Source organism: Squalius cephalus, assembly GCF_949319135.1.
Source record: "Squalius cephalus genome assembly, chromosome: 14".
NCBI classification, from domain to species: Eukaryota; Metazoa; Chordata; class Actinopteri; order Cypriniformes; family Leuciscidae; genus Squalius; species Squalius cephalus.
In genome coordinates, this window is record NC_137135.1 from 36,937,456 (window position 1) to 36,948,178 (window position 10,723).

Below are 10,723 nucleotides of genomic sequence, written 5' to 3' on the forward strand. Positions count from 1 at the left end.
TCCTTGGTCATACAGTCCTTACTGCAGGGACTCAGTACAGCGTTCACTGCATCACTGGAGGAGTCTGACTGCCTTTGGGAAGCCTCTCCGGAAATGGAAACCGGATCCCCCTCTGCTGTGATTTCACAGCCTGGAAGATGCAGTGGGACCTGCATATCTTCAAGGCGGGGAGAATGTAACCCAGGTTACTAATAAAACAAGATGAAAGTAAAAAATAAGGAAGAAAGAAACAGAAAGAAATCACTGATTAATGAGGTGATGGGCTCTTTAAGAGTTAGTAGCAGCAGTGAGCCAAGCCCCGCCTATCTACTACCGGTAGAGAGAGTGAGATGACGCAGTTACACGGAGCGATCTTCAAAACCCCTCCATGAGCTGATGCCAGAGTAAGAAGCGGATGAGACGGAGGCTTGTGAAACGGATCGATGCAGATATACACGGAACATCAATGTGCCACAAATGAACTTCCTTGTTAAAACATATAAATTCATCGCCTTGGTGAGTTAAAAACTCAAACATTAACTTGACGTTTATGAAAAAAAAGTGCCGCGAATCTGATAAAGAGTCAATACAGTGTTTATATAGGCCGTGCGAGCCGAAGTGGATAGCACATGGGCTAAAGCTGACGCACGTGTGAGAATGCTAATGAGCTAACGAAGTATGCTATTTAAGTGTTAAAGTGTTATGTTTAATGTGTTATTTGAAGTGCATACATGTGATTTGACGATGAAATTGTTGAATTGAAGACTAATTATTGTTCTGCCTTGTGTTTTACAAGGCTGGGTTTTTTGTAAGATTCAAGTTCTTCTGTGATGAGTTCCTTGATTCGTGCTGGACGCACGAGGTGCAGATTGTATATGGCGAGCCACCCACGGAATCGTTTCTCTGTTGAACTGTTGAGCCATCAAACTGGTAGGAGAATCTTTTATTTTATTTTTGGACAATCGGGACTCGGACTCATTGAGATTATCTTGTTTTTCTATTTTTTCCTTTTTGATTTCTCAACAAAAAGACATTGATTGTGATCTTGAATCATTCTAAAAGAATCAACGGTTCTTTGAACTCATCGATTCAATTCATGAACTCTGGTTAACTGAATGATTTGTCAAATCTTGAGTCTCTGATTTACATCGGACAGACTATTAAGTTTTGAGAAGAAAGTGATTCAATTGCAACTGAAAGTGAAAGTTCAGAATCCCATTCTGTGTATTGAATCAAATTGATTGTTCATTTGATTTTGAGGTATTTGAACTATTGATTGCAATACTGTGTGTGAAAGCAATATCTATTGTTTCTTTATTTTTGTTGTGTTACAAGGAATTTGACACAGATTTATTTTATTTATTTTATTTATTTTATTATTTTGATCCAATAAGAGTCGAAAGTGTTCATTACTGCTGTCCAAATCTGAGTCCACGAATCTGAAAGAAATAACAAGAAGAGTGTGAATATTATCATTTATTGTATTTTAATTGTTTACCTTTGTGATTCATACAATTTGAGCAAAAGTACATTTTCTTCCAATACAAAATCAAACTGAACCAGAAGCAAGACTTTGTATTGACTGTTCACTCACCTGTTGTGCTGTCTTCCTCTCTTCAGTAGTCGAATCTACCTTCTGATCAATCGGCCCATATTGAATGTTACGCTAGTATGACACGCTAGACACGTGTGACACGCTACAACTAGGTCAGGCAGAGTGAGTAAGCCTGCCGAGCGGTTGGACTTATGAAGAGAGTGATAATATACTGTCGGTAATTAATGTCTTTATTGTGTTATATGGCCAGGCTTGGTTATACCTGAACATAATAATTAATATTCTGACATTTGATGTGAAGAATTAAGAAACTGACAGGTGATAGCAAAGACAGAGTAAAGTCGTGTTTAAAGAAAATATGTTCTGATAAGTGAGTTCTAGAGAGTTAAATACATTGTCATCTTTGTTATGTAAGGTTACTGAAACATGATGTTATAATCATAAGATAAACAGAATTGTAACCTGAAGTATTTGACTAAAAGGGGGAGGTGTCAGGGTATTGTAAATGACCTCTTTAGTTGTGATGTTCTATCCAGCCCACTAGGGGGACTCAATGAGCACTGAATGCTACAGTGACAGAGACAACGAATAACGGGGGTTCCTTATGTAAACAAGCTGAAGACAGTATTGTTGTTCCATGCGGCTCTTCAATAAATATAATAGACACGATTAATGCCTCCTAGCAAATGCATAAGACAGTCACTCCACTTGTTTCTACTCTAAGATCACTACACAGCAAATGACTTTTAAAGACAAAATCGTCCGGCTTTTAGTAATGCTTATTTAATCATAACTTTGTATGATTTGGATATTATTTATGTAATTATTGTACCCTTAATCGATCACACATGTACCATTTTAGTTTATCAATTATTATTACGCACAGTTTAATTGAATACATACATAAAGGTAATATAAATACGCTTTAGAATCAATAGATAAAGCTGTAAAATGAGCTTAAATGTTCAATTCTCTCTATACCTTTATCAACTGTGTAAACTAACTTCACAACTTTTACTTGCACTGATATAGCAAGACTTTTTCTTTTAGTCGTTCTCTTTCATAGACAGCTATTTACTTCTTGTTGTGTAAATGTGTTTAAATTCTTTATATTTTTCAATATCTTAATATTCTGTAGTGAATCGCGCTGCTTCTCTCGTGAGAAATGAACCTCAGTTTCCCTCTTTCTCAGCCTGTGATTGGCTGTTCGCTACTGATGTCACTCCTAAACTCGGGATCAAAGCCTGAGCTGACAGAGAATGTTGATGAACAGCATCATGGTACCAACTAAGCCAGACTGGATTGGTTTGGTTTGGTTTGGTCAACTCATCCTGTAACCCTGAGTTTGTTCAGCTACCATCATTGTTCAGGACACTGATGTTGTTCTTTCACTTCAGAAGCTCCACCTCTTACAACACTAACCAGGAAGAGGAGGACTTGTTATTTCTCTTTTCTGCCATATGGACTTTGTCTCGACAAAAGCAATAAAGCATCAGCGATCAGTGGAGTACGAAGGGGAAAACTTTACAGAGGAATTTGAGGAGTTTCTTTCTGATCTTTGTGATTCTCATGGTGTTTTTTAAACCGTCGTTCAGAAAGTGAAAGTAAAGTTTAGATTGCTGGAGCTCAAACAGTGAAAATGGCTTCACTAAATGTCTCTGAAGAAGAGCTTTCTTGTCCTGTGTGTTATGAAATCTTCAAGGTTCCTGTTCTTTTATCCTGTAGTCACAGTTTCTGTAAAGAGTGTCTTCAACAGTTCTGGAGAACCAAGGGATCTCGGGAGTGTCCTGTCTGCAGGAGAAGATCCTCAAGATCTAATCCTCCAGTTAGTCTTGTGTTAAGAAACTTGTGTGAGTCGTTCCTGAGGGAGAGAAATGAGAGGCGTTCATCCGGGTCTGAGGAGATCTGCAGTTTACACAGTGAGAAACTCAAACTCTTCTGTCTGGAGGACAAACAGCCTGTGTGTTTAGTGTGCTTTACTTCACAGAAACACGTCAATCACACAGTCAGACCCATCAGTGAAGTGGTTTCATCATATAAGGTAAGACAAATGTTTCTTGATTCACATGTAAAGACGAGTCATAAACACAGATCGTTCCGGTTACTAACGTATCCTCAGTTCCCTGAGATCATGAGCACTGCATCAGTAACTGACGTATGAGGAAAACTTAGTTTTTCCCTGAATACTGAAGCCTGATTGGTTCACGTCTCTGCACCTCCACAGACAAAGGGCTTTTCAGTCGCCAAAACAGGACCGACTGCCTATATTCAAGTCACACTGAAAGCATTTTCATCTGAATTTTTCTACTGATGAGCGACAGCGTCGACTTGTGTACAGCAGACAAACTAGAGTCTAGACAATACTCATTCCTGTTATCTCAGGGAAACAGGGTTATGGCGTGTGTTATGCGCATGCTCAGCCGCATCTAACTTCCACTGTGAAACGCATGTATGATGCGAAAACAAAACCATTGAGCGAAATACCGGAGTGAACATGGCTGTGAACGACTTTTGCAGATTATGTGAAGTAAATCTACGCATCCACGGTACAATCAGCGTCTACGTCACGGCTCTCAGCCCGCCCTCTGTTCGTTGATTGGCCGGCTGTTTTGAGGGATGCCGAAGGTCGGCCGTTGTGAGGAGCAAAGATCTTTATGCGATTAGGCCTTTGATTAGGCCAAAAACAGCCAATCATTGAGTTTATTCAGGAGGCGAACTCCCATCTGTCTCAGGGAGAGAGGGCCGCATCCACGAATATCATAAAAGTGCACGAAGCAAGAGACAGTCAGAATGGTTGGACTGTATTATTTTGGTAAGCCACCCCTTTGGCCTGTTAGACTTGAAGGACCACCACTGTATGAGGGGCAGATCCAGCTTGACCATTCGCTGCATAATCTCTGTCCGCGAGGGCAGATCTAGTTCTGCACGGCTTAGAGGGATGGGCAGCTTTAGTCTTCCAGCCGAGGGCTATGGACGGGCAGAGATGCACGTCGACGGTCTCTCCCAATGGCGGAATCTTGGTGTACCCTTTTTCCATCACGTCATCAACAAAGGTGAAGGCAGACAAAGAGGAATAGTGGACGTGAAACATCAGAAATAAATTCTGATGAAATTAGTTTTCAGCACGACTTAAATATGCAGTCGGCCCCGTCCGTTTTAGTGGCTGAAAAGCCGTTTGTCTGTAGAGGCGCACAGACGTGAACCAATCAGGCTTCAGTGTTCAGGGTTGATCTGATTGAACAGCTGCAGTGATCAGGACTGGATGTGCTTAGTCCAGCTGAACTACATTATAAATGCAGTTTCATAGATCTGAGGAATTAGTAACTACGGGGGCAAATACATTTTCATGCCGGCCCAGTTGGTATTGGAGAACTTTTTTGTTTCAATAAATAACATTGTCATTTACAAACTGTACTTTGTGTTTACTCGGGTTGCAATTTCTGAATCAGTTTAGTATGAGATGTACACAAAAACTGAAGAAATCAGGATGGGGGCAAATACTTTTTCACTGCATTATATGATCATATCACTGTATTGTCTTCTCTTCACTGTAATCTGGAGTTTTATGTATTTTTGTTCAATTCTAGGAGGAGCTCAATACAGCACTGAAGCCCTTACAGAGGAAACTTCAACACAATGAAAAACTGAAAGCAGAGATTGAGAAAACAGTTCGACACATCAAGGTGAGGAAACAGAAACGAGAGTCATTTTCATTACAGCTGTTGGATCACTATATACAGTTATGATCTGATATAATGGACTCCAGTTTATTATTTCTGTAAATGACGAGCTTCTGCTTCTGGATCCGTTTTATGTCGGGTATCAGAGTTAATCTTGGATATTAATGATGTGTGTCGATTGAGATGATTGAAGTGAATGTGATGTGATTTCAGTCTCAAGCTGAGCACACAGAGCGTCAGATTAAACAGCAGTTTAAGATGCTTCATCAGTTTCTCAGCGGTGAAGAACACGCTACAGTCACTGCACTGAGGGAGGAAGAGGAGCAGAAGAAGCAGAGGATGAAGGAGAAGCTGGATGAGATGAACAGACACATCTCAGCTCTTTCACACACAATCAAAGACATGGAGGAGATGATGAAGGCCAATGACGTCTGCTTTCTGAAGGTCTGATTTCAGATCATTGGTTGATTGATTGATGATTGATTGAGTTCTTGATGATAAATGGTGTGTTTGTTCTGCAGGAGTTTCCAGTCTCAATGGAAAGGTGAGTGATCTGCTCCTGTCTCTGGTCTCTCTGGTTCTGATCCAAAGCCACTGCAGTTCTGACTCCTGAATGTTCTTCCAGAGTCCAGAGCTCACAGCCGGATCCACAGATGGCTTCTGGAGCTTTGATTCATGTGCCACGATACTTGGGCAACCTGCCGTTCAGAGTCTGGAAGAAGATGCAGGACATCGTCCAAAACAGTGAGTCTGACAGCAGGAGATCTGAGCTGGACATGATGGATGGGTGGAGAGTTAAGGGCCGTACACACCGGGACGAATATCGGCGCGCGTTATTCGCCAGCGTTTTTCAATGCGTTTTTTGTGTTCACACCCAAGCAATTTTCGCTGACGATGAGCCGAGTGAACATGCAAATTCATTCCCTGACATTAGATGGCGCTTAATGTAAAACAGAAATACCCCGGTACACAAGGTGGCGCTGCGCAACTTTACGCTTCTGACACTCGCTTCTTCCCGGCAGTGTAGACGCTACTTGGCATATATCTTCTTCGCCGTTACGTATGTGTGCTCGGCAAGACCGTTTTGTGTTTGAGCGCCCCCAAGTTGTGTTTTACTTCAGAAGCTCCAGACACGTGAGCAAAAGCGCCAATCTCATTGGTCGGATAGTTTTTGACGCGGTGCGTCAAACCAAAAAAACGAACCCGAGGCGTTTTTTGAAAAATTACGCTTTTACGCGTGCCGTTTTTCGCGTCGGTGTGCACACTCACATTGGTGCCCTTTGTTTAGTCACAAGGCGCTAAACGACGGCGAATATCGCGCGCGAAATTCGTCCCGGTGTGAACAGGCCTTTAGAGGCTCTTCATGACAGAGATAGATAGATAGATAGATAGATAGATCTAACACAATTAGCATTTTGCTAACATGATGCTAACACCTTTATCATGTTGTTAACATGATTAGTATGTTTTTAGCATGATGCTAACATGATTAGTATTTTGCAAACATGCTTTTAACCAAATGTTAACAAGATTAGCATGTTGCTAGCATGATGCTAACACAATCACAATGTTGCTTGCATGTTTTAGCAAGATGCTAATATGATTAACATGATGCTAGCATGATTAACAAGTTGTTAACATGATGCTAGCATAATTAACATGTTAACATGGTGCTAACATGATTAGAATGCTGCTACTGCATTTTAGTTAGCATTATTGACTTTCACTTAGTTAATCGCTATAAGCATGTAGCTATTCTGCTAGCATGTGAAGCATGATGGAAGTCCTGTTTGCTAGCATTAGTTAAAGGAGCCAACCACCATGTCTCTACAATGTTCTGGTGCAGAGATATACAGTAGGTCTTGCCGAACAGTTGCTAGGGTACTCTGTTTAGTTGCTAGGGAGTGGCTTGGCAGCTGCCAATGATGTTACTTCAAAGGCTGCTTGTAAGTATGAATGATAAAAACCAACCGCAACTCCTCTATGACATTCAGATTAGCAGATATCCCTCTTTGGAGTTGGGTTGCTAGGGTGCTCGACAATGGTTGCTAGGGCGTGACTAGGAAGTGTTAAAGGTGATTCATGATTTTAAGTCAAACACAACAGACAGTCATAATAAACTAATTTAAAACAAAGCACAGACTATAAGAGCCAGTAAAACGAAGATGATCAGATGCTGAAGATCAGACACACACTTACAGTTCTTCATCATCATCATAAATCTCAACACATCTCAGTGATTTATTGTTATTTAACTTTCCCAAAGGATCAGTTTCTCTTGATGGACACAAATGTCTGAATCTCATATTTAATGTCTGTAGTTGATGCCGTTAAACGCTGATGATAAAGCGAGTGTGAACTAATAACAGCACTGACAGTGATCAGAGGAAAGTGTGTTTGATCAACAGGACGAGTGTCATAACTCATAATAATCTGTGTTGGGTTCACTCTCGATCATTATATGAAGATCAGAATAAAAGCTTCTGTTGATTGTGTCTCATCAGCTCCTGTGATTCTGGACCCAAACACTGCGAATCCACAGCTCGTCGTGTCTGATGATCTGACCAGTGTGAGATGGAGCGGGAACAATCCACTTCTTCCTGATAATCCAGAGAGATTTGACTGTGAGGAGTGTGTTCTGGGTTCAGAGGGCTTTAGCTCAGGAACACACTGCTGGGATGTGGAGGTTAAAGAGAGTTCAGTCTGGAGTCTTGGAGTAACTACAGCATCAAACCAGAGGAAGGGATGTGTTTTCTTCAAGACTGATGTGGATTATGAAGAGGACAAGGATGAAGAGGATATCTGGAGTGTGACGTATTATCAGTACGGAGTGTATTCAGGTTCTGGTTTTCCTGTTAATCAGAAGCTTGATCGTGTGAGAGTGAATCTGGACTATGACGGAGGAACGGTGTCGTTCTCTGATCCTGTAACTAACACACATCTACACACATTCACAACCACCTTCACTCACACACTCTTCCCAGTCTTCTATTGTTATCCCTCTCTGAGGATCTTACCGGTCAATAGTCAGTAAACGTCACTCTTGTAGATCTGGATCTTCCAGCTTTCATCATGTCTCCAGTATTTAACCCATATCTCATGAGTAAGAGAGCTGTTGATCTGAGTATCAGTACGCTGGCTGTGATTGGACCGTGATGATCACATGACTGATATCCAGCACTAGTTTGAGATTATTGTCTGATGAGGTCCTGGCAACCGCTTCATTATATTTCCCGGGAAGGCATCATACAGCTAAACACAACACGACATCTTGTTAAAATGATGAGTAATCTCCATGGTGATGTGCGTCACAAGCTTTGATGTTTTGTACCTCTATATTTAAAAAACAATTCCCCCTAAATAAGAGTGTTATAATATGCTTTAAGTGCTCTTTTAAATGCATTTAACCCTCTACTGCATAGCGCTACCCTCAGGCAACGGAAAGTTTTCTTAAGCCCTATGTTCAGTACATTTTTCTTTAAATGATTGCAACCAATTAGAATGTTTGAAAAAGTATCAAAGAACAGTCCAATAAGGTTTGGGAGTCACTATCAAGCACCATTTGAAGGCGGGACGTCCTTTTCTGACACATGGTCACTGGAGCACATGGTGTGAGATGAAAGCAAGATTATTTGCTTTAGTAATCTTATTTAAAATGACATGAACTATACATAAAAAATATGTGTGTGTGTATGAAGGTGTAGAGAAGCCTTTTGGCAGGTTTTGTGAAGTTTTTTTTATTTTGCATGTTCACAAATTCAGTTTTTCTTTTTGTTGCCTCAGGGCAACGTTATGCGATAAGGGGTACTTTTCAAGGATGTCTTGGACAATACCTCACAATGGCAAATAATGTGTTACAAGTAGGGAAGATGTAGGGTTCCTGGGTGCACAGGAACACCCAAAGTCACCAAAGTGACACCAATGTGCAGCATCCATCTGGATGATTTGAAGGCAGCCATATTGTGCCAGAACGGCCACAACACACCAGCTTATTGGTGGAGAGGAGACAGTGATAGATGGCTCGCAGTCTCTGCTCTAATAGCGTACCGCACGATATATGTTCATTAAGCTAGCGACGGTTGCTAGGGGGGTCAAACTCGCGCGTGTCACTCATGCTAGACGCATGTAAACAGTTTACGGACGAGATGTCTACTGAGCTAAACCTGCTTACTCTGTCCGAGAATGATGTCCCCGGTGCCAAATTCACTGGTATAGAAGTAGAAGAACATACAAATATTCAATTGAAGAGATGGCTTGAGTGTAGAGGGCTGAAAAAGACGGGAAAAAGAGCCGACCTGATCCAGAGGTAGATTGTTATCGACAGAATTTCTCCCCCAAAAAACATCGCCTTACGCCACTGACAGTGACATTTTGCAGTTTCAACAAGCTATCTTTTACCACCCTATGTCCTGTCTGTCATATATACTATGTCCTCTGGTTGTCTTACGTCTGACAGTTGTTGGGGGTAATTTATATTATTATTATTAATGTATTTATTTTTTGTTTAGCGATCGCTAATGCTACTTGGTCACAACCAACAACACTTAATTTTTAATTAATATCAAATCTAAATTCTCTCAATTATTTTACCCTCCCCCCTAAGGCTGTTTCCTTACTACAGAAAAAGTAAATCTGTCAGATCTAGGGCCTACCTGTAGCATGACCAGGCTTGCTAGAAAAAGGCAGAGGCTGAACATGTCTTACATATTTAAATAAGAGTATTTTAAGAAAGTAGGCCTACATATGACTTTTATGATAAATACATGTCATTCAAGGCAGTAGTAGCACCTACAAGTAACTATATATATATATATATAGAGAGAGAGAGAGAGTTATTCATTCATTCAAAATAATGTCTAGGGCGTAGACCCATCGTTCACATTTATCCTTCTGGGTTTTTGGCTTCGGGAAACGAATAAAGAATACATCCTTCATATGTGGACGGTCATAGTGTCTGGAGTCGTTTCTGCAAGTTCCATAGCAGCAGTGTTTACTCAGCATGTTCTTATTTGAGGGATAACCGGCAGAAAACAAGCAGTACTAGCATGAATCATAAGCGAGCGCGCTTCTATGTTGACCCCCTTCCGGTTTACGTTGCTGACGTCACGCGGCCTTGCGGTCTAAAAATAGCACTCGTGCGGCACGCTATTCATCCCAAAGGTGTTCTATCAGGTTGAGGTCAGGACTGGTGCCCAGTCATGTTAGAACAGAAAGGGGCCATCTACAAACTGTTCCCACAAAGTTGGAAGCATGAAATTGTCCAAACTGTCTTGGTATGCTAAAGCATTAGGAGTTCCTTTCACTGGACCTAAGGGGCCAAGCCCAACCCCTGAAAAACAACCTGGCACCTTAATCCCCCCTTCACCAAACAACCCCACACCATAACCCCCCTCCACCAAACAACCCCACACCCTAATCCCCCCTCCACCAAACAACCCCACACCCTAATCCCCCCTCCACCAAACAACCCCACACCATAATCCCCCCTCCACCAAACAACCCCACACCA

At 41.4% G+C, this 10,723-nt stretch overlaps 1 protein-coding gene across 1 annotated transcript; it reads left to right on the forward strand.

Moving 5' to 3' along the window:
- Nucleotides 1-3,009: 3,009 nt before the first annotated feature.
- Nucleotides 3,010-8,669, forward strand: LOC307170897 (E3 ubiquitin-protein ligase TRIM39-like). Its single transcript, XM_079892206.1, has 6 exons — nt 3,010-3,575; nt 5,122-5,217; nt 5,428-5,658; nt 5,736-5,758; nt 5,840-5,958; nt 7,719-8,669. The coding sequence occupies exons 1-6, from the start codon at nt 3,174-3,176 to the stop codon at nt 8,246-8,248; spliced, it is 1,401 nt and encodes a 466-aa protein (XP_079748332.1). The 5' UTR covers nt 3,010-3,173; the 3' UTR covers nt 8,249-8,669.
- The last annotated feature ends 2,054 nt before the right edge of the window (nt 8,670-10,723 follow it).

Coding starts and splice junctions, on each gene's coding strand:
- LOC307170897 (XM_079892206.1), top strand. CDS start 3,174: ATGGCTTCACTAAATGTCTCTGAAGAAGAGCTTTCTTGTCCTGTGTGT. Junction 3,576..5,121: donor AAGTGGTTTCATCATATAAG/GTAAGACAAATG, acceptor GTTCAATTCTAG/GAGGAGCTCAATACAGCACT. Junction 5,659..5,735: donor ATGACGTCTGCTTTCTGAAG/GTCTGATTTCAG, acceptor TTTGTTCTGCAG/GAGTTTCCAGTCTCAATGGA.